Source organism: Eleginops maclovinus, chromosome 3 (genome assembly GCF_036324505.1).
Source record: "Eleginops maclovinus isolate JMC-PN-2008 ecotype Puerto Natales chromosome 3, JC_Emac_rtc_rv5, whole genome shotgun sequence".
Classification (NCBI taxonomy): Eukaryota; Metazoa; Chordata; class Actinopteri; order Perciformes; family Eleginopidae; genus Eleginops; species Eleginops maclovinus.
Window position 1 is genome coordinate 21,321,852 of NC_086351.1, and position 23,182 is coordinate 21,345,033.

Below are 23,182 nucleotides of genomic sequence, written 5' to 3' on the forward strand. Positions count from 1 at the left end.
AGTTTCACAGGGATGTTCTGCTGCTTTTTTCCTTGGAAAAGGTTTCTGTGAGTTGACTGGCTGCTGCTTGTCCTGCCCTCCTCTGTAATTCTGAGAGTTTGAGTCAGTAGGAGTGAACTGCTAAGTGTATCCTGCAGTCTCTCAGAGCGCACACTGACTCCCCTTGTATGATGTCTCCTCTCATTGCCCGCCTGCTGCTGCTTGTCTGCTTGGCTTTACCTCTCTATGGCGTGGAAAAGGTGAGAAATAGAGGATACCGAAAGGATCCTGACGCTGACAAGGTAAGAGAGATTAGCTAAAATTGTAGAGTAGCCGTTATAATCATTACCAAAAGTAGATATGAGCAAATCCAGATTTTGTTTGCGTTTAAGATCGATATTGCGCTTTCACATAACGGAAAACCCATTAAATGTGCTCATTTGAAATTCTAATGATTGCACTCAACTGGCTTTATTGTCATTTAGCGCTTTTTTATGCATCTCTATTAACATTCATGGGGCACTTTGCATGTAAAGTTCCAACTCATCCTGGGATTACCCTTTCTTTACTTTGAAATCCGGTTTTCTATATATTGTTTTATGATCAGCTGGATCTCCATTATTCCAGATCTGGCTACCCTCCAGCAGACTATAGGACAGGAAAACCCCCTAACAGGAAGTTGGGGTCTGGCTCATAGTGTTTGTCTGTCTTTGTTATGAATGTGGCTGTCTCATAAGTTTAAACAATGTTATGTGGTATGGTGTTCGGGTGGGATTTTGACTCATTTTAGGGATGATACATACTATCTAAAAAAATGGCATAGATTGTCATAGACTGTCTTTCTCTAGAATTGCATTATGCTCCATGCTGTAGGTGGAGAGTGAACAAACAAAATGGACTCACATTTCTCTCTCAATCTCTTGGAGTCAAATGAAAGTGGAAATGGTGTTTATTTAGCTGGGAGTCTGACTGTGACACCCCCCCCCCCCCCCCCCCCCTTAAGGGACTCCTAGCAGTCTGAGCTCTGAGAACCACAGTATTCAAGCAGTTGCTTTTTATTACCGTCCAAAGTCATATTCCATGAGTGAAAAGGACATAATGAATAGCATCTTATGTTACCATTTGTATCTAGTGTGCTGAAAATGATGCAGAAAAGCCCAACTGCACTAGACACTCTGGAGAAGAAAGATCTGCTCATTTGAACAAAATGGTAATCATAAAATCCTATATTGCATCCTCACGTGATCCCGCAAAACTAAAAAGTCTGAACCGAGCATTTATTCCCGCTGTGCACGCTCCAGCTTCAGTGTTGACTAATGCATGATCTACTACTGATTCCTCAGCACTCAGCAGCAAATGCAGCCTTTATGCTTCCCTTACAGTAATGAACTGTGTGCTACTAATATGAAGTAAAGCTGGAGTGTAATTCATGCAGGCAGGAAGCACTATTAGAAACAGCAGACTGGAAGCTAATATTTAACTCAGATGTAGCTAAGTGGACAGAGGTTCCATTCATTAGTCTGCTTTGAAGCTTCTCCAAAAATCCAACTCTTAATAAAGCTCTGAGACATTTCATTGCTGAATATCTCCATATTTCCACATTTTGCCATCTATTAGGTGCTTAGAAGTTCTGTCCAGTTTCCTTGAGGACAAATTCCTGGTCTCTTGCAGCATATGGTTTCATCACAGACGTGCCAGTTTCCCAAAATGATGATGTCAGACCTCACATCTCCAGGTTGCTCCAGCTAAGCCACTGAATGGCTAAAACAGACCCCCAACCATCTGTTTTTACCACAGCTGACTAGAATATTGTAATTCTGTCGATGTTCAGGTATTTTCCAGATTCCCATAATGTGAAATACAATTTTTGCATTCACCCCAGAGACTCAGGTCAAGACAAGACGTTGAAACTTGAGTAAAAGCTCTTTGTTCCCCTCTCTTGGCTTGGTTTTTTGCTTTAATGCCTTTTGGAGATGTGCCCCTAGAACTGCTCCGCAGCTGTATGCCGAGCAGAAGGGCAGCATTGACCCAACAAAAGTCCAGACCAAATTCTTTTTGGCATCAGCGTTTGCTTGATGGCAAGGATGCACTTCCACGTGTCAGTTAATGTCTGCCCTGAAGAAATGAGTAAATTACACTTACATATCACATAACCCAAATTAACTCAGACTGAAAAAGAGCTGACCTACACACTGTAATCTGTTGGTCGAAATGTTCCTTTGAAGAACTTTTTACGCAAAGCTATTTGGATCTTCATTGTGGCTATATCTGTATGTGGTATGGCAGTTTTGGCAAGCTCCCCCGTCTCAGTGTGTGTCTGAGTCAGCTTGAGTAAGGTGCGGCATCTGTTTAAACATAGCAGGAGATTCAGCTGGACAATGAATCACGCCGATAGATGTTTGGCCAAACACCTTCTAATTTAGCCTGTCAGCAAGCCTTTAGTTCCGCATTAACACACAAATCGGTCATGTGCTTGCTTCACGGCCTCATGGTTGCTGGTTCTATTGCTTTGGCTTGGTATGGATCACATCTGTTTTACACTTACTTCAGCCCTGTGGCAGTGTATTTGTTTGTATGAGGTGTAATCTGGCTCCTTGTGTGTGATGGTTGGATGAATGGCAGCATTGAGGTGTCTACGGTGCATGCAGCCCTTAACTGGGACTCTTCCCCCAGGGAGAAGAAAGAAAATCTAAAACAGGAAGTTGGAAACAGCAGACTCTGAAGTTGTTCCATGATTTCCTCTTTCCCTGTTTTCCCAGTTTGGCAGTTGCATGCAGGGGCCAGCAGGCACCTCTGGCAGAGAGGGTAACCCTGGTACCAACGGCATCCCGGGAACGCCGGGTATTCCAGGTCGCGATGGGCTGAAAGGCGAGAAAGGCGAATGCATCAACGAGATCTTTGAAGAGGTGTGGAGGCCCAACTACAAGCAGTGTGCCTGGAACTCTCTGAATTATGGGATTGACCTGGGTAAAGTAGCTGTAAGTATTACAAAACCTAGAATGACATGTTTCTGTGGAAAATGGTATTCCAAGTCAAACGTTATACAAATTCAGAGAAATGTTTGAGAACTACCAAGATGTCCCTGTGCTGTGTTGCAGGACTGTACGTTCACCAAGCTTCGTACAGACAGCGCCCTCAGAGTCCTCTTCAGCGGTTCCCTCAGACTCAAGTGTAAGAATGCTTGCTGCCAGAGGTGGTACTTCACCTTCAATGGAGCAGAGTGCACAGGACCCCTGCCCATAGAGTCCATCATCTACTTAGACCAAGGAAGTCCTGAGCTCAACTCAACCATCAATATACACAGAACATCCTCAGGTACAGCTAAAAGTCATGGCCCTTGCTGTGCAATAAACCTAAACCAGACAGTGCTATAAAATGCTTTAGTTGAAAGCAGTTTAACAAGTTGGAAAATATGAGAGTTAGATTTTTTTTATGAGCATAAGATAGAGACAGCATTAGGTTAGCTTATCATAGCATAAGGCTAAGGAATTAGCTAGCAATGGTAAAGAGTCTAACAGCACCTCTAAAGTTCACAAAGTATTTTAGTCCTTTCCAAAAACCATATCCTAGAAAGATCAAATTGTACTCTACAAGCTGTTGTGTGCTGAACAAAGCATACATTTATGTTCCCAGGGTCCCATATTCCCCGGCTCAATATGCACTTAACATAACACATTATAAACACATTACAAAGATTGTTTGTTCTCAGTTAGGTTTCTTCTCTAGGTGACTGTTTAATGTATGTTTTCCTTGGTTAATATGTTAAAAACACCCACCCTATACACTCATGACCTACTGAAATTATAATCATTGAAACCTGCACCTTCAAATCTAAGGGAAAGATAATATTCTTAACTAATATCTCATTAGTGGCTAACATTTTTTTTTTCTGTAGTTACTAAGTCCATCTCATTTTCTCGTTTGTAATTGAACTGTGAGGATAGCCATTCCCTCACAATGTTAGTTTTATTTTAAAAAACATGGGACCCTGGGAACATGGCAGAAGCAGGTTGCCTTTTTTTTTTTTACGAAATACGTATTTTATTCATTTTTGTTGCTTTTGGACAAAGCTAGGCTAGCTGATCCCTATCCGGTCTTCGTCCTAATCTAACAGGCCGCTGTCTGTAGCTCAACAGATGTGAGAGTGATATCAATCTTTTCATCTAAATCTGGGCAAGAGAACAAAAAAGTGAAACCTACAAAATGCCAAGCTATCCCTTTTATAAAAAAAATACTTATTTTATTCATTTTTGTTGCCTTTGGACAGAGCTAAGCTAGCTGTTCCCTGTCCAGTCTTTGTGCTAAGCTCCACAGATATGAGAGTGGTATCAATTATCTAATCTAAATCTAGGCAAGACAGCAAATAATCAAAAGCCACAAAATGCAGAGCTATCCCTTTCATAAAAAATACTTGTTTTACTAATTTATGTTACCTTTAGACAGAGCTAAGCTAGGTGTTCCCTATTTCCAGTCTTTATGCTAAGCTAACAGGCTGCTGTCTGTAGCTCCACAGATATGGTTTCAAGGTTTCAAGGTTTCAAGGTTTTATTTGTCATATGCACAGCAGATACAGCGTATATGTTGGCAATGAAAATCTTATGTCGCGTGCTCCTCCAACAACTCAACATACATGGTGCAAAAGATAAATAAAATAGTGAAAAAGAGAGAAGAATATTTACAATATTAACAATACAGATTTGAGGATGTGAAATATATACATATGTGGAATACATTGAAAGTATTTAAATACTTTACACTGTTGAATGAGGAGGTATGGACAGATGCATATATTATGTATAACAGATGTGTATGGCAGATATGTATAATATATAGATATGTGTACTATAAACAGATATGTATGGCAGATGTGTATAATATATATGTATGTGTGTACTATAAACAGATGTGAGTAGACATTCACACAGCTCAGGAGTTCAGTAGTCTTATAGCCTGTGGTATAAAACTGTCTCTGAGTCTGGTGGTCTTGGTCCGGATGCTGCGGTACCGTCTGCCAGACGGCAGCAGACAGAACAGATTGTTGCTGGGGTGATGGGGGTCCTTTAATATCCTACCGGCCTTCTTCCTACACCGCTGGGTGTAGAGGTCCTCCATGGATGGCAACTCCGTCCTGGTGATGTGCTGAGCAGTTTTCACCACCCTCTGTAGAGTCTTACGGTTGAGGGCGGTGCAACTGCCATACCAGGCGGTGATGCAGCCAGTCAGGATATCAGGATATGAGAGTGGTATTAATGATCTCATCTAAATATAGGCAAGGCAGCAAATAAGCTAAACCCACAAAATGTCGAGCTATTCATTCAAGTGGTTATTCAACTGCAGTTGTAAAGCCTAGTCACCAATCTTTAAAATAAAGTTACACTCTTCCAATTTGGAAAGTTCACCACTGTGTCAGGAAACCAAACAATTAACATGTCCCATCTCTGGAGACAGTTTGGGTGTTCCCTGAAATTAATTTAAACTGCCTTCTTCTTTTCCCCCTCCAGTTGAAGGGCTGTGCGAGGGTGTCAAAGCAGGGCTGGTGGATGTGGCCGTGTGGGTTGGGACCTGCGCCGACTATCCCAGAGGTGACGCATCTACAGGGTGGAATTCAGTATCCAGGGTTATCATTGAGGAACTGCCCAAATAAATGAAAAGATTACACGTGTGGGAGGCATCAGTCCTGGTACTATGACAGTATGTTATCTGGCCCTCCAAAACGATCAGGTATGGTTTCCTGAGGCGCCACAGCATCACTGATGGTAACTTGAATGTTTTATTTTTATTTTCTTAAAATACCATACTAGCCGACAGGCCCATAAACAAGAATACTGTGTCATTCTGTCTACCAGAAATAAACGTTGTACTGTAGCTTTTCTGCTTATGGGTGCTGTTGGTAACCTTTCAATGGTCATTGACAATACTTAAACTACGTACTCATGTGACATGTTTATATTCATTATAACTGTTAATAAAGTCATCTTTTTTAAAGAATTAAACTCAACTTTTTGACTTCTTTTAAAATCTAGCAGCTATGAATTCTCTGCTTTTATTAAATGGAGTAAGAAACTAATATATATATATATATACACTGTATTAATATACATAGAAAACATGACAATGCAGATAAAGCTGTCTGGATTTTATAGCAAATGTTATAAAGAAATGCAGTTAACATTTTTTGAAACAAATGAACTATGGGATGAATGAATTGGTGTTTCTGGGACAAAAATCATGCTATGTGAACAAAATCAAATAATTTAAAAGCAACAAACAAATATTACACACACATGCCCACACTGGAACCCTGAGAAGACCTCACATTGTTTGTTAATAGTCAGCTTTTTGACATGTCATCTTTTTCTGCTGCCAAATGTAAACATAACCATGATGAAATATTTATCGAACTCTTCCGTAAAAAATCCTCACTTTATTTTAAAAAAAAGACATGCATCACGTCAGCACGTCATTTCGTGTGCAAAGCAACACAGTTTTTCCCAGAAGTGAAAGCTTGTCATGCATCTGGTAATCCAATGTTGAATCCATTCTTCAATATTTTCATATTCAGTGCATCTGAACTCACATCTGCACAGTTACATGTACACAGAGAGATCACTTTCAGACGTATTCGTTTCCCTCTGTTTTTATGAATGGCCCCAAGGTCAGTGCGGGCTCAGAGTCTTTACAGCTGTCCATGCCATGATTATTAGCTTTTTCCCAGAAGGTAGCGAGACACATTCTCGTAAACCACGAAGGTGATGCAGCAGGCTGGAGTGACACGAATCACGTTGGGGATGATGCCTTTGTAGAAACCGATGGCGCCTTCGTTTCTGCAGAAAAATTTAAAAAACGACTCAAATGAGACATTACTTAAAAAGGGACAGTTTACCACTGCCGACAAATTCAGAATCAGAGGATAGGATGGCATGTTATTCAGTCTGGGAGTGGATGGGTATCATACCTCCATGTCCGTCTGATGACATCAATAACTCCATTGTATGTGTTGTGCTGGTCTTGCAGGCGGGCTCGCACCACCTGATACGGGTATGTTGTGGCCACAGCAAATATTTTGGATAATGCCGCCATTGTGATGTACTCCCATGCGCTCTGTTTAAACCGAAGGAGGGACGAGTGAGCAGAGTAAGAGTGGGAAAAATTATGAGTCACTTCTTCAATTGCTAGTTATCCACTGTGAGCTCAGTCCTAGTAAACTGTAAAGCTTTATGACTTTTATCAAACACTGAGCATGTTTCCAGACCGTTTGTGGCTTGTGCGGTTAATGACTCACCAGTTTCGCATCTGAAGGCGCTTTTCTGTATTTGTTATAGTCTCTCTTCAGCTCTTCGTAGGCCATGAACTGCAGCGCTCCGTGAGATGTTCCGAATAGACCAGGAATATAACCCTTTGACAAATGAATACCCTCTAAGTCAGTCTTACATTTCACTACATTATACAACATCCTACCTGCATATTTAAAATACATTTTATTACATTTATAAAGAGTAATATTGTTGCAATTATCCTTCCAGGCTGATAGAATTCACATTAAGTTTAACAATTCTGACTGTTGTTCCCATAATTTATAACTTGAGGGCTCCACTAGAGCTAATACAGACTGTTGATGCCCTCTAGCGGTGATTAATGAAATAACATAAAAAGGATTTACAGGCTTGTAGGATAAAGGTCAAATAGTTGACTGGTTAGCTGTAGTAGTGTATTAACTGATGATTATTTTTGCAAAACAGCTTAACGCAAGCATTGCATGTATTGCTTCATTACAATAAAGTACAAAGATACTGATAATGTCTTACCTTGTAGAGTCCTGCCACTCCCTCATAGCGGTAGATCTTGATCAGCGCATCGAACATCCCCTTGTACTGTTTACTGCTGGCGTCAGCGCTGTACTGCAGCACCAGCCGGGTCTTGGTCACCCAGATCGGGTTGGTTATGGTGAGGGTCATGATGCCTAGGTGAAAGAAGGCAATGTTAGAACGAGGCTGACATTTTTCCAAAAAGAGACTCTCCAGTAACTTCAGTGTTTAGGAATATTGTTCTGACACATGGCCAACTCTGTCAAACAGTGCTTTTTTTAAAATTCTCTCTGTATATTGCTGCAACTCAAAATCTAAACCATTCAAGACAGGATAAAGTGGTTCTCCCTCAGCAAGAGAAAAGACACTTTAAGTAAGATTGTGTTGGTTGACGCCAGACAAAACTGTTTAACAGACTACAGTGACTAAAGTTGGCAGAACGGGGGATGGTAAATGATATGTTCAGTTGTGGTTCCGTGTGGCAAAACATTTATACGTTGACGTCAGGAATCCAATTTGCCTCAAAAAGCACTGGCTGGTATAGTGCTATTTTGCTATGAGGAAATACTAGTGCAATTGTAAGTAAAAACAACAATTACCAACTCACAATTGTATGCCTTCCCCAATTGGTCAAGTTACAGTTTACATTCACTTAGAATGTGCGTGATTAGAGTTGTTAATTTTGGAGAAAAGTTCTGAATATTCCCAGTTTAAGTTGGGTTTAGGAAAATGTGATTATTCGTTGATATAAAAAGTCATAAATCCAATACCAAATGTTTATTTTTTTCTGTTGAATAGGCCCAATTCAGGGCAATTTCTCCTTAAAGACACAGTGCTTATTAAATAATCATGATTCTGGGCTAAAATCACAAGGCTGTCCCTGATCTATCTGATTACTACATATAATTTGATTAGGTAATTTACTACAGGCACAAGACACGGCAAACAGCAGCATGTGTTGTGTGATGAGGTTAAACCTTTTAATTGAAGCCAATGGGTTTTCTTGACAAAACAACCAACACCCCTTCCAAAAGTCCTTAATAAAAATAGTTTAAATATAATGGTCCTTATAAGCCATCTTCTGACTCCCATTACAACCCTAAATTCCATCTTCACACAATTTGAATTCCAAATGGAATCAAGTCAGATGTGACTCCTGAGAGCCTGATAGATGATTGACTGTTGGGAAACTAAGTCATAATTTTGAGAAAAATAATCATTATTTTGTGATACTTCTTACATTATTGCAATTCACTATTTTGAAAATCATTAGTCATTATTTTGACGTACAAAGTCATTACTTTAAGATATCAAGTCATTATTTCAAGGAGGTTTTTTTATTGTGAATACAGGAACTATTTTATCATTGGCTAATTTTGGCTTGGAAAAGCTTAATTTCCAGCCCCTGACTCTATACAGTAGGGCAAAAAAGTATTTAGTCAGCCACCAATTGTGCAAGTTCTCCCATTTAAAAAGAGGAGAGAGGCCTGTAATTTTCATCATAGGTATACTTCAACTATGAGAGACAGAATGAGAAAAGAAAATCCAGAAAATCACAATGTCTGATTTTTAATGAATTAATTGGTAAATTCCTCGGTAAAATAAGTATTTGGTCACCTACAAACAAGCAAGTTTTCTGGCTCTCACAGACCTGTAAGTTCTTCTTTAAGAGGCTCCTCTGTCCTCCACTCGTTACCTGTATTAATGGCACCTTTTTGAACTCGTTATCAGTATAAAAGACACCTGTCCACAACCTCAAACAGTCATACTCCAAACTCCACTATGGCCAAGACCAAAGAGCTGTCAAAGGAGACCAGAGACAAAATTGTAGACCTGCACCAGGCTGGGAAAACTGAATCTGCAATAGGTAAGCAGCTTGGTGTGAAGAAATCAACTGTGGGAGCAATTATTAGAAAATGGAAGACATACAAGACCACTGCTAATCTCCCTCGATCTGGGGCTCCACGCAAGATCTCACCCCGTGGGGTCAAAATGATCACAAGAACGGTGAGCAAAAATCCCAGAACCACACGGTGGGACCTAGTGAATGACCTGCAGAGAGCTGGGACCAAAGTAACAGAGGCTACCATCAGTAGCACACTACGCCACCAGGGACTTAAATCCTGCAGTTCCAGACGTGTCCCCCTGCTTAAGCCAGTACATGTCCAGGCCCGTCTGAAGTTTGCTAGAGGGCATTTGGATGATCCAGAAGAGGATTGGGAGAATGTCATATGGTCAGATGAAACCAAAATAGAACTTTTTGGTAAAAACTCAACTCGTCGTGTTTGGAGGAGAAAGAATGCAGAGTTGCATCCAAAGAACACCATACCTACTGTGAAGCATGGGGGTGGAAACATCATGCTTTGGGGCTGTTTTTCTGCAAAGGGACCAGGACGACTGATCCGTGTAAAGGAAAGAATGAATGGGGCCATGTATCGTGAGATTTTGAGTGAAAACCTCCTTCCATCAGCAAGGGCACTGAAGATGAAGCGTGGCTAGGTCTTTCAGCATGACAATGATCCCAAACACACCGCCAGGGCAACGAAGGAGTGGCTTCATAAGGAGCATTTCAAGGTCCTGGAGTGGCCTAGCCAGTCTCCAGATCTCAACCCCATAGAAAATCTTTGGAGGGAGTTGAAAGTCCGTGTTGCCCAGCGACAGCCCCAAAACATCACTGCTTTAGAGGAGATCTGCATGGAGGAATGGGCCAAAATACCAGCAACAGTGTGTGAAAACCTTGTGAAGACTTACAGAAAACGTTTGACCTCTGTCATTGCCAACAAAGGGTATAAAACAAAGTATTGAGATGAACTTTTGTTATTGACCAAATACTTATTTTCCACAATCATTTGAAAATAAATTCATTAAAAATCCTACAATGTGATTTCCTGGATTTTTTTTTTTCTCATTCTGTCTCTCATAGTTGAGGTATACCTATGATAAAAATTACAGGCCTCTCTCATCTTTTTAAATGGGAGAACTTGCACAATTGGTGGCTGACTAAATACTTTTTTGCCCCACTGTATGTCCAGCAGGAAGCTGACCCATGTGACCCTAAAGTGAACAGAAGGGCCTGTGAACTCAGCCTCCTGTCTGTTGAGACCAGAACTATCTGGCTGTTGTTTACCATGTGCTGATTATGTGGGTGTGTAAGCATGGCAGCAGTGTTCAGATCCATGCAGAACTAACCTGCTTCGGCAGCAGACACCAGGTGCTCTGTGGCAGTCAGCTCCGTTTGACGGCCCTCCTTCGTGTACCCTTTGATTGCGTTGTAGCTGTGAGGGAAGATCAATATGGGAAATATGATGGATACAGATTATTTAAAAAATATCAAAACAATTATCTTGATACAACAGGTTTGCAGCACACTTACAAAAAGAAGTAGAGACCCCAAGATGCTCCAGCACCCCAAATATTGGGTGTCACTCCTTGGTAGAGTCCTCGTAGTCCCTCCAGCTGCCACACACTCTTCATACAGTGCATTATGCCACTGTACTTAGGTCTCAATTCCAAGCCATCACTCACTACATTGTAAGGACAAAAAATAACTTTGTAAAAAAATGCAATCTGAATTTGACACAAGATAACAATAATTTATACAATTTGATTAGGTAACCCATAGCCAGTGGTGATAAAAAGAAGAAAGGTGAATTCAATAAAATAATACTTTTAATTTACTTGAGTATTCCCATGTTATGCTATTAAGAATTCTAATACAATTTGGAAGCAAATATTGGATCACTAATTACAATCCAGTGATACAATATGCTATTCCAAAAATGGCCCTTCTGCGTACTGAAAACTTTTAGTTTAGGAACTGTAAGTATATTTTGATGGGAATACTTTTACTTAAATAAGGTTTTGAATGGCAGATTTTTACTACACTGAACTTAAGTAAAAGATCCTTGTGCTTCTTCCAACACTGGCAATAGAAGCATGGTGCCGCTGGCAAATCTATTTTAAGATGTCAGATTTCCAAATGGCAAGAAAGTGGATAAATGCAAATGCCTTTAATGACATTAATACCATAGACAATTGTCAATCATGTATCCGTATATAATGTGTAAGGCATTACAGTACCTGCAAACCTGATTTTGACCAGGTCCAGAGGGTGAAGCACCATTGTTGACACCACACCTCCACTGAGACCTGCGACCAGATTTTCTATCTTCACATGGCCCAAGACCTGCTTGACATGTCCAGCTAAAGAGACAGCAGATACCGGCTTGCTGGACACTGTCTCCGTGACGTTCACCGTACCGTGATTAGGAGCGGAACTCATGTTAACCGGTAATCAACTCCTGTCAGCTAGCGAATCAGTCAGTGTGGTAATGCTAAAATCAGTTAGCAGACACTAATTAGAAGAAAGCTCATTGACACAGCTGCCGTCTACACACGCTACTAACTCCTTGACACGTCCTCGTTGTAATTGCATTTTAGCAACGGAACCACGTTCTAAACATGCGGTAATACTCCATGGCTGAGGTAACGCAATACATGCCAAGCAGCACAGCAGTGCTACTACTCGACCTTGCTGCTACGGTCAAGCAAAAGTACATTAAGAACAGCGCTTCCGGCCATAACCTTCAAAATAAAATCAGTTTAAACAAACAACATCAAACCAAGTCATTATACGCCTATTCTCTCATTACACCTCTTGAGGAAAAAGTGCTTTGAGAGAAGGTTTATCGTAATGTCTTTGAATAACGCTCCCTTCCAGCGCCTTATCACAAAGCAGAACATGTAGGTATTAGTTTGAAGACAGCATCGTTTTATTGTCGGTATTTCTCTGCTAACTTGACTGCTGTTTCTTTGAAGTTGTCAGTGACGCAGCCAGGAGGACTGGACATCCCACAATGCAACACGGTCAAATGAATTTCGTGCTCGACGTCAACACATGGCCAATAGCTGCTAATATTTTTATTTTTTGACCTATACACAACGGCCTTTTTAAAGAGTGTGTCCATTTTCAGTCGTCTACAAAATGAAAGTTAAAGTCCTCTCGAGGAACCCGGATGATTATGTCCGCGAGACAAAACTAGATATCCAGCGTGGTAAGTGATAATAGTTCAACTTGGATAGGCTAAACACAGTATGCTAGTAGTAATGCTAGCCAGAAAATATCAGCCCTACACATGTTGTTACTGAATCTTGCAAATTAGGATATTGTGACAACAATAAATACTTGTATCGCAAATATCTCTGGAGGGAGAACATTTAGTTTATTAAGCATCAATAAAACCAAAAACAGCAATATGATGCATTTTAAATATCTGCGTAGTGTTTACTGTAAGCTACAACATTAGCATATATGTAATGTCGGTAAATTACATTGAAAGTAGGAATACATATTTGCATGTTTAGTACAATAAGGCGTATACAAAAAATCAAAAGCAAATGGCATGTATATGAATTGCGACAAACTGATGACAATTAAGTATATTCCAATGAATCAAACTTCTGCATTAAACTGAGGTTATCCCTGAACCTAAACTTAACATTAAGTACTTTGCCTATTCTTAAAACACCATCATCATATATGAAAGTTAATTGTCCTTCCAGTTCATTAATGATTCTCTTCTCTCTATTAGTTCCAAGAAACTATGACCCATCCCTCCATCCGTTTGAGGTGAGCAGAGAGTACACCCGGGCCCTGAATGCCACCAAGCTTGAGAGGGTGTTTGCCAAGCCCTTCTTGGCCTCTCTGGATGGACACAGAGATGGGGTGAACTGCATGGCCAAGCACACCACAAACCTCTCAACCCTTTTCTCTGGCTCCTGCGATGGGGAGGTAACCATCTGCAAATTCTTAATACTTAAGCTAGTAATGCCATTTAAACGTTCGCAACTGTGAAATTGTACACACAATACTTTAAATGTGTTTTGATATGATTTGTAGGTGAAAGTGTGGAATCTGACAAAGCATGAATGCGTCCGCACTCTGCAAGCACATGAAGGTTTTGTCCGTGGAATGGTCGTACGCCATTGTGGAACATCCTTCTTTACGGTAACTGCAGCCCCTCCAGAAATAGTTTTTCAGAGTTAATAGTGTTTTTTTCAGCTTGCGTCTAAAACTGCTTCTTTTTTATACCTGGGCATGGTGACTGTAACAGGTTGGTGACGACAAAACAATCAAGCAATGGAAAATGGAGGCGCCAGCTTACGGAGAGGAAGAGGAGCCGCTCAACACTATTCTGGGCAAGGTGAGCTCAGCAGGCATTTGCTGTAGTGTTTTTATCAAAGACTGTGTGTTACACAATGTTAATGGAAAACAATAAACTAGGGAAGGATCTTGAAATTAAATATGCATGCATAAACACATCTCCACCTATGTATCCACACATACCAAGCATGTCCATATACATACACAGTCATATAAACTCCAGCAGTGGCTCAGTAGGGGCTTGGACTGGGAATCGTAGGGTCGCCGGTTCAAGTCCCCGAACAGACTTGAAATATGGAAAGTGGACTGCTACTTGGAGAGGTCCCAGTTCACCTCATAGGCCCTGCTGTGGTGCCCTTGAGCAAGGCACTGGACACCTCCAGTCCCTCCCTCCCCATTGCTCCCCGGGCACTGCACGATAGCTGCCCACTGCTCCTAGTACTAGGATGGGTAAAATGCAGAGGACCAATTTCCCTGTGTGCTCTATGTGTGCATGTATGTGAGTAATAAAGAGGGTTTCATCCTCAGATTCTTCTTCTTCTTCTTCTTCTTCTTCTTCTTCTTCTTCTTCTTCTTCTTCTTCTTCTTCTTCTTCTTCATATGAATTCATTATAATTCTGACATTTGAGGAAAGAAAATGTTTTTTAAATTGGAAGATTTGCCCTTACTTTAAGTTTTGCATAACTTCTTCATTAAATATATCAATTTCAGTTATTAGTTTAAAATATAATTCTGTCAACTGTGTTTATGTATTCAAGTTGATTTCCTTGTTTTTAACTTTTACTTGCAGAAGGCTGTCTGATTTGAGTTACTCTTTATCGCTAGAGTACAAACAAATAAAGTCACTTTAATTCAGTTGATTTCTATCCAGGAGGGAGACCTTGTGAATATCACATTAAGCAAAGATCATTTTTATTCCTTTTTACAGACAGTATTTACAGGACTGGACCATCACAGGAAGGAGGGTGTGTTCGCAACATGTGGCCAGCAGGTGGACGTGTGGGACGAGCAGAGGAGCAGCCCGATCCGCTCCTTCACCTGGGGCGTGGACAGCTTCAGTGCCGTCCGCTTCAACCCTGTGGAGGTGAGACACCATGCATCCACCTCACTCAGTGAAGGACACTTGTCACATCAAAAACTACTGAAATATTTCACTCTTAAATGGAAAGGACATATACAATTTGCTGTTATCTAATATATCTAGGCTAAAATACAATTTCATGATATTTTTTAAATGTGGTGAGGGTATACATTTGATATATTATTGCACCTGTGTTTCACCCATGTTACAACCATGTTAAACCATTATGATACCCAAAATACACCAATATTACACTTATTACACCCTGGTACACTCAAGTTACAGCACCTAAACCCATATTACACTATTATTACACCCATCTGACTCATTATATCCATTATGTGATTTATATGTAGAGTATAGGCCTCAAAACAAGTATATCTGTGAGTGATTATACCTGTTTCATAACCCCTATCTCGTCAATGAATACAAAAACCATTGAAGTAAACAATGTTGTCATGTCTTTCCACAGACTGAACTCCTCGCTAGCTGTGCCTCTGACAGAAGTATAGTGCTGTATGACATGAGAGAACCAGCACCTCTTAAAAAGGTACGGCTTGCTATTCAGTTGCTGCATTTCTCTTTGTGATTTATTCACTATATATTCATTGTATAATGTTTTGTGTCTGATTTTTTTATAAAGGTTATTATGACAATGAGGAGCAACACAGTATGCTGGAACCCTATGGAAGCCTATTACTTCACATGTTCAAATGAAGACTACAAGTGAGTGGAGGATGATTGGCACAGGGAGAGGGATCCACATGTCTGTTGCATTTGTGTTGCCGCTTTATTAGGTTCCCTGTTACAAGTTCAGTAATTTACCCTCCAACAAGAAGTATTCCACATGTACACATGTAAAGTCCAACTCTGCACTATTGATAGACTTTCAAAAATCCAGCTCTGCACTATTGATAGACTTTCAAAACAGCTGAGCTAATAAAATACATGGTCGACTTATTAATTTACTGACTTGCTTTCCACCTCAACTCAATTTGCTTCAGAGGTGTAACTCAGTTTTTGTCTCTTCAGCCTCTACACATACGACATGAGGTACCTGGACCGGCCGATCACAGTGCACATGGATCATGTCTCTGCAGTGCTGGATGTGGACTATTCCCCAACTGGGAAGGAGTTCGTATCTGCCAGTTTTGACAAAACCATCCGCATCTTCCCCAAGGACGGAGGCCACAGTAGGTTAGTAAGACCCTAGACACCAGTTGAAAAAATACACTTGGCTTGTCATTGCAATACATGTTTACAGAGCTTATATTACTTTTCCATAATCAAATACCATTTCTGTTCTTCCTTAAGGACAATAGTATTGATAGTACATAATTAGTAGTCTTTTTTTATCCCAATATAGGTGATGATATCAGCAGTTTTGTTTATGTTTAGTTATTTACACATATATTTAAGTTAAATAAATAGTCATGGTTTTCCCTATTCTGGGAAATCAACATGTCTGCTGTGAACATGCTAAATGGCTAGCAAAGCTGATAACAGTTGCTAGTTGGCAAAGCTAACTGTTTTGACTGACCTTCTCAATAACAAAAACCAAACCATTGTTTGGTTGCTATGTGATGTAATGGTAAATGCAGTAATGTTTGTACATTTGTAAAGCTGCAGAACAAAAAGCCACTGTTGTGTTACAGTAAGCGTCTAAGCACATGGGCAGGTTGAAACACTAAATAAATAGAGTGGTTTTCTTGTAGTATCGCGGTTAGGGTTGTATAGTTTGACTACAAACAGACATGAAATATGGTAGTTCAGGTGGTATAAAACGTTTAACAGCACACATTTGGACTTGTTATAATAGTAAAGCCACAGGTGTAACGTTGGTGAAAGTCACAATAAATCAAGCATTCCATTTAGATTTGCCAGTTCTAGGACTTCTATTTTGCATGCTTGCTCACTGCAATGGCTTACTAGGAAATTTACTGACTGAACCATCGTTAATGTTGGTAGTTCCTCCTGTGCTTTCCATGCTACGCCAAGTCTAAATAACAAATGAAAAAACAAGAAATATGACTCGAATCACACAAAGAAGAAAGTAGTGTGATGTGGTTATAGAGCCAATAAGTGCATGGATATGTCAACAAATCTTTATTCTTTCTCGCCTACAAAACCAAATCCTGACCATAGCATTGACACATCATTAAATGGTTATTTATTTGTTTGGGAATTTTACTTTAAAAAAACACCCGCACTGAATATCAGTTTAGCCAAGTATGTGTTGTTATAGAAGGCTTAGAAAAATTACATATATTTTGTTGTTAAAGTTTATTTTAAGTACAGCATTAAGAGCCACAATACAAATCCTTGTTCTTAAGTTTGGATGAAATATCAGCAAAGTATTCCTGATCTGTGTGGATCCTGTGTATTCTAGCAAAGTACTTCTTACCGTTGTTTTTCACAGCTAATGAATGGTATTGTTTTGCCCTCATGGATTTTCTCCTTTTTTCTGACTTTAGGGAAGTCTACCACACCAAGCGCATGCAGCATGTCATCTGCATAAAGTGGTCCGCAGACAACAAATACATCCTGAGCGGTTCTGATGAAATGAACATCCGACTATGGAAAGCCAACGCTGCTGAGAAGCTAGGAGTGGTGAGTCCCGTCTGCTATATCATATATTTCAAGCTTCAGTCTATAGAATAATTTAGGCAAATTTCCGGGTTTTGTTGTTCTTTGTGAGCCAATCCGCAGCTGTATTTCCCTCAGCTGTCAGACACACTGCCCTTCCCTCCAGTTTAGCACCTGATCTTGTTTTATAAGTTTGCTGCATTCTTGGAAGCAGCCCTGGCCCCGGGCCCCCACACAGCAGGGTAAGAGAGAGCGACTGTGCCAGGAGCTACAGCAATACGGTTGCCAAATGCCCTGTTGGATGCTGACTTAGGGTAGAATCACTCTCAATAAGTACATTGTACCAAATTGAGAGGCTCTTGTGGCAAGTGGAAGTCCAAAAAAATAAAAGTCTGGGAGGTTGTTTGTCAAAGAAAAGATTATCTTAAAAGACCGGCAAATTCTTTCCTGACTTTTACTACCTGTAAGTACCACATATATTCAGTAGGCCGTTCAAGCAGAAGTTATAATGTTTTTTCAAATAAAGATCCTGTCAAATGCTGGGAAGTGCTTCATCGCCCCAAATCCCAGTTAAAACTGAATGATAAAGATCAATGCCATCTCATGTGCCATCTCCAACAGCCATCCATCATTCCTAATCACATGCACTCTTGCTTATTCTCTTTAATGCAGCTTCAGAGTGGAGAATTGGCCCGCTTTTGGCACTTGTTTTACTGTCACTGTATAAGAGGAGATTTATCCGCAAGCTTTGCACTTAAAGAGATCAGACAAGGGCTGCTCCTATCAGCAGTTTAAAATCAGCCAATCACTTAAAGCGGGCCACTCTGAACATAATGAAGCATTAACAATCAAGTTATACCGAAAGGGGTCTTTAATTATCCAGAAATGCTGAATGTGTCGGGATCAGGGCTTCTCCAACAGCTGCTGCACATCACAGTTTCTGTCCTTCATAACTTCGCACTCAGTGGCTTCTGGAGGCAGTGAAGTAGACCCTTTCATTTAAGGCAGAACAAGTGGAATCAATCCGCTGCTTTTGGTTTCCAATCGGGTCAAATGCTGAGTGTTTCCCATGTTTATAAAATCACATCACTACATTTTGATTCATGGGGCAAAAGTTAATTAATCGTTAAAAAATAAATTGTGATTCATGATATTGATGTGGTGTTTGTCTTTTCGGCTCCATTAATCAGACAACAATTCTAGATTAATACAAATGTGCTCCTGTTTTTAGGTTTGTCGTTCTATGTAAAAAGTTGATTACGGACTTCAGGGAACATCTTGATCTTGCTAAAAAAGAAGAAGTTCAGAAATTACCGTGTACACACCAGGCACAACCGCTTCCATCCTCCCCTCAGTGTTGAGCCACAGTACTGTTGTGCGGTCACCCGTGTCAGAACCCAATACACAGTCGATGTAGCTACACACGTAAAACAAGAGAAACTAGACTTGAAACCTAAAAAGACACTTGTGTGTGTGTGAGCAAAACTGGAGCCGTTACTCAGCCTGTGTAGTCAGCTGTATTGATTTTAAAATAGAAGAGTATCTCTTCCTTAGACCCGTGTGAGCCAGGCAAGTGGAATGCGGCATGTAGTGTTTCAAGTTCAGTATGTCCTACGGCATGCCATCGTATATTTTCAGCAGTGTTAAAACATAATGTTCAATGTGTGCATAGGGCATGCAACCATTCGTAATTTGTAGGGCAGTTGTAGTACGTACCTAAAAGAATTGTAGAATAGTAGCTATTTAAAAAAAAAAAGGGCATTTGTCTTTCCCTGTAAAGTGTTTAACTGATTATTAGTGGCCTTTTGAGGCGTTGGGGGTTTCTCTTTCCTGTTATATAGGTGTTTGTGCATGTAAATCAATTGGACTCCTATGCTTACTTCTGTAACGTAATGACTAATAAAATCACACTACACTAGCGCTTCTATTGGCTCGCGCTCCAACACATTGTAGCTGATAGGCTAAGAGACAGGATGTCTTTCAGCGGTTGACCAATCACAACAGAGCCGGCCAGCTAAACAATCAGACTGGGCTCTAATTTCAGACAGAGAGGGAAAAGAGAAACAGAAAACAAACGCAAACTGCTGAACCAAACTGTCTATGGCAAACATCAGACACAGTTTTAACGACTGACTTCGTGGTTCACCTTTTGAATTACTAACATGTTTTTAGTGTTGTTGTTTATTTAGCAAGTAGGTACTTTTACTAACATTGTGAGCATACTTAAGATAATATGGCTGTTTATTTCTAACTCAAATTAACTGTACAACCATGACTGCTTGTTTGTTTTGTCCTGTCAAACTTGTAACTAAAATATCAGCAAATACTTTTCAGTGTTATCATAGCTGAGAGAATACCTTATCTCTCTGCCACTTCTAGAAGAACAATGGTATTATCTTAGTGTGACGTCTGCTTACTAAATCATTGACAAAGTGGTATTTCCTCTCAATTTATCCCATTTTCTTTGTTAGTGCATTTTTCATCCAAACCCAATCTGCGATTAGGACATGTTTTTTGTTGTTTTTCTAAGTATCTCTGCAGTTGACATTGTACTTCTAAGGTTTTTTTTTTCCTGTCTGTCTGACTACTTGCACCTAGCTGTAGTCTTTCTAATAGCTGTCCCTACGGTGCGCTCACTCTTACTTAGCACCATGTGCATTGTGCTAGCTGCAAGAGCACCCTCAGCAGTAATTCCTCAGTTTCTTTTACCTAAGGGATCAAATGTTTCTGCGAAGGTCATTGCAAAAATAATTACAGATCATATGATCCCCCTATCTGACCAAAATCCAAGTCAAGCATCTACTTTCTCATATCCATCATGTTGAGATCGTACAAACCGTGTTCAGCAAGCTCACCATGTGTATATCCAGGGGAATGAGTTAGATCAGCATCTAACAGCTCTTCTCCAGCAAATTGAATCTGAGACAAATCATTGCTTTTAATTAGAATAAAAGCCTTCGAGGAGGGCAGCCTGAGCCAAGAGGAGTCCGAGTAGACGATATTTTTTATGAGCGAGAGGGAGGGATGATGTTGAGCTGGTGTCTTCACTTTTTAACAGACATTGATTCCGTTTTGAATGAGCACAACGTCGAAATGAAGTTACTGCTTACTGTACTGGCCAACATTTTATGATGTAGGACGGCATACTGTAACCGTCGTAATTAACCAAACACAACCTGAGCTGAACGCTAACTGCATATGGTGGTCAGCGCTCACTCCACGCTTGTCTACTGGAAATACTCATATCTGGAATCAAGGCAAAAACATTAGGTACTTATACTTTATTATTCTAAAACAAGACCTATCTTTAGTTTGTTTGTAAAGCCAACTTGTGACCTTAGGAATCATGATTGTTGTCCCTCAGATGCAACATGTTTGGAGCTTATTAGCGATCTTGCCAAGAGTTAGATGAAAACACTGACTACAGTCTGGGCTATAAATTAAACCTCACTACCAAACTGCAGCGTCTCGCCATCTGCAGCTCTATGTTTAAATGTTTCTTCTTATTTCTCCTTGATATAATGCTGCGTTACTCTCTTTTTAGTCAACATGCTTTTCTCTTTTTTGAATTAATGTTGTTGGAATTGTTCCCGGACAACCGTGGTCCCATGCTTGTGTTCAGTGTGAGGAACTCTTTATTGATCTGTATTGTGAGCAATCAAAGCATGTCATGTTTAACACAACGTATGTTATCAATAAAAATGCAGTGTCCGCCCACCTTAAAGCTTAATAAAATGTTATTTTTTTGGTGGTTTAATCCCTAAAAACTTGACTTTACATAACTTTTTCTGTAGTAACATGTACCTCCTCAACTTTGATTTGGAGGACAACCAATGGCATCGTGTTTCCCACCAGCAACCATGTTGCGTCCATTTAAGGCCGATATATGGTTCAACGTCGACGCAACGCAAGGTACCTTACGGATCCGTTGTATCGGCTTTGGTGGTGCACCTCCCAAAAATTGTAACCTTGCGTCGAGGCGACGCAGCCGTTAGGGCTGTGATTGGTCCGCTAAATGGCGGTCTTTGTGGATTGTAGGAATTGAAAAGCTAAATGACGGTCCAATCACAGCCCTTACGGCTGCGTCGCCTCGACGCAAGGTTACAATTTTTGGCAGGTGCACGCAATGACGCAAGGAGGGCCTGCAACGACGCAACGGGTCCGTAAGGTACCTTGCGTTGCGTCGACGTTGAACCATAAATCGGCCTTTAGTTTTAACCTCAACAGTGGCCTAAATGTAACATTAAATTAAAACTTGTCAACTACCTAAATTTAAATTTTTTAGCTTTTTTTTTAAGTTTACTTGGATGGTCCCCTAAAAAAATATCTGATTCACTCAATTCAAATAATCTTTCATTTCTCCTTTTCACGTGACTTGTCTTGTTCGGTCTCTGTATCCACTCTTTTATCCCCCCCATCTTCACTTTCTCTTATTATTAAAATGAACCTGACCAACCCTTCCTCCCTTTTGCCTTGCAGCTCGCCCCCAGAGAAAGGCAGGCCACTAACTACAACCAGAAGCTGAAAGAGAAGTACCAGCACCACCCGCAGATCAGACGCATCGCACACCACCGACACCTCCCCAGGAACATCTATCACCAGACCAAGGAGCAGCGGGTCATGAAAGAGGCTCGCCGCAGGAAGTACGTGTTCATTATTTTCTCTTTTACTTTTGGAGATGAAATTCAGCAGGCTAATTTATCTACAGGAATGGCACCCTCTGTGTTCATGTGGAGGTGAATTGGGCTGCTGCCAGGCTGGATCTGACCTATGCAGTCACAGCAGCCTAATGGAAAACCCCAATGATGGGACTGTCCCTATGTCCACGCTCTCAATGGCTTCTACATACTCATTTACAGCTTGTATGGTGGATTGATTGTCCCCGTTTGCCCTGCCGCACAGTGATTCATCGCTCAGTCTGCGGCTTTTTTTCCTAATTACTTCTTTTTGTGACACGTCACACTTGTGTTTGCACTGTGAATGATTTACTGCTCATGCTTCATGCATTATTCTCAGGGTACATTAGTGTAGCCGGTGACGTAGGTGTTAGGTCAACAGTCTTATATTTAGTCAATTCTGTTTGCTCATCTCTCTCTCCATCCTCTTACTGAGTATTCTCACCAGCAGAATGTGTTTTTCACGGCTTTCACTCTTTTTGTTTCCAGGGAGAGGAACGTGCGGAAGCACAGCAAGCCTGGAACTGTTCCTGTGGTGTCGGAGAAAGAGAAGCATGTTGTGACTGTGGTCAAATAAGCAGAGAAGAAGACAGAGGTGACCACCAAGAAATTAGATGGAGACCAAGATCACACATGGGACATGTTCAGACTGCTTTCACTTTAAGAACGTTTTCATTTGTCAGTTGTGGGACCAGTTCTGCATCATTTGAAGTACGAGAACACAGACTGTTAATACATGCAAACATTCAAGTTCTTGCAAAGGATTTCCTTTACAAGCATTTCTGTTTTGGTTCTGTTTTTGAGTGGCTAGTCCCGCATTATGTTTTGAGCAGGTTTGCATTTTATGTAACAAAATCCACAACCATGAAAATAAAGATCCTTTTTAGATTGA

At 40.5% G+C, this 23,182-nt stretch overlaps 3 protein-coding genes across 6 annotated transcripts; 2 read left to right on the plus strand and 1 right to left on the minus strand.

Annotated features, from left to right (window-relative positions):
- Nucleotides 1–56: 56 nt before the first annotated feature.
- LOC134862362 (collagen triple helix repeat-containing protein 1-like) lies at nucleotides 57–5,961 on the plus strand. Of its 4 annotated transcripts, none has more exons than XM_063880241.1 (5): nucleotides 157–281; nucleotides 1,112–1,189; nucleotides 2,739–2,957; nucleotides 3,078–3,294; nucleotides 5,481–5,961. In XM_063880241.1, the coding sequence occupies exons 1-5, from the start codon at nucleotides 168–170 to the stop codon at nucleotides 5,621–5,623; spliced, it is 771 nt and encodes a 256-aa protein (XP_063736311.1). In that variant the 5' UTR covers nucleotides 157–167; the 3' UTR covers nucleotides 5,624–5,961. The 4 variants fall into 4 exon arrangements, with proteins under 4 accessions (XP_063736313.1, XP_063736311.1, XP_063736312.1 ...); XM_063880242.1 differs by having other exon boundaries at nucleotides 157–239; XM_063880243.1 differs by lacking the exon at nucleotides 1,112–1,189 and having other exon boundaries at nucleotides 57–281.
- Nucleotides 5,962–6,100: 139 nt separating this feature from the next.
- On the minus strand, nucleotides 6,101–12,332 carry LOC134862361 (solute carrier family 25 member 32-like). Its single transcript, XM_063880240.1, has 7 exons — nucleotides 11,865–12,332; nucleotides 11,158–11,308; nucleotides 10,974–11,059; nucleotides 7,785–7,939; nucleotides 7,262–7,375; nucleotides 6,935–7,080; nucleotides 6,101–6,803 (listed from the first exon to the last, which is right to left on the minus strand). Exons 1-7 carry the CDS (start codon nucleotides 12,064–12,066, stop codon nucleotides 6,680–6,682), a joined length of 978 nt encoding a protein of 325 aa, XP_063736310.1. The 5' UTR covers nucleotides 12,067–12,332; the 3' UTR covers nucleotides 6,101–6,679.
- Nucleotides 12,333–12,623: 291 nt separating this feature from the next.
- On the plus strand, nucleotides 12,624–23,182 carry dcaf13 (ddb1 and cul4 associated factor 13). Its single transcript, XM_063880311.1, has 11 exons — nucleotides 12,624–12,838; nucleotides 13,376–13,575; nucleotides 13,684–13,791; nucleotides 13,898–13,987; nucleotides 14,876–15,031; nucleotides 15,501–15,578; nucleotides 15,672–15,754; nucleotides 16,061–16,225; nucleotides 17,503–17,638; nucleotides 22,094–22,257; nucleotides 22,780–23,182. The coding sequence occupies exons 1-11, from the start codon at nucleotides 12,769–12,771 to the stop codon at nucleotides 22,865–22,867; spliced, it is 1,338 nt and encodes a 445-aa protein (XP_063736381.1). The 5' UTR covers nucleotides 12,624–12,768; the 3' UTR covers nucleotides 22,868–23,182.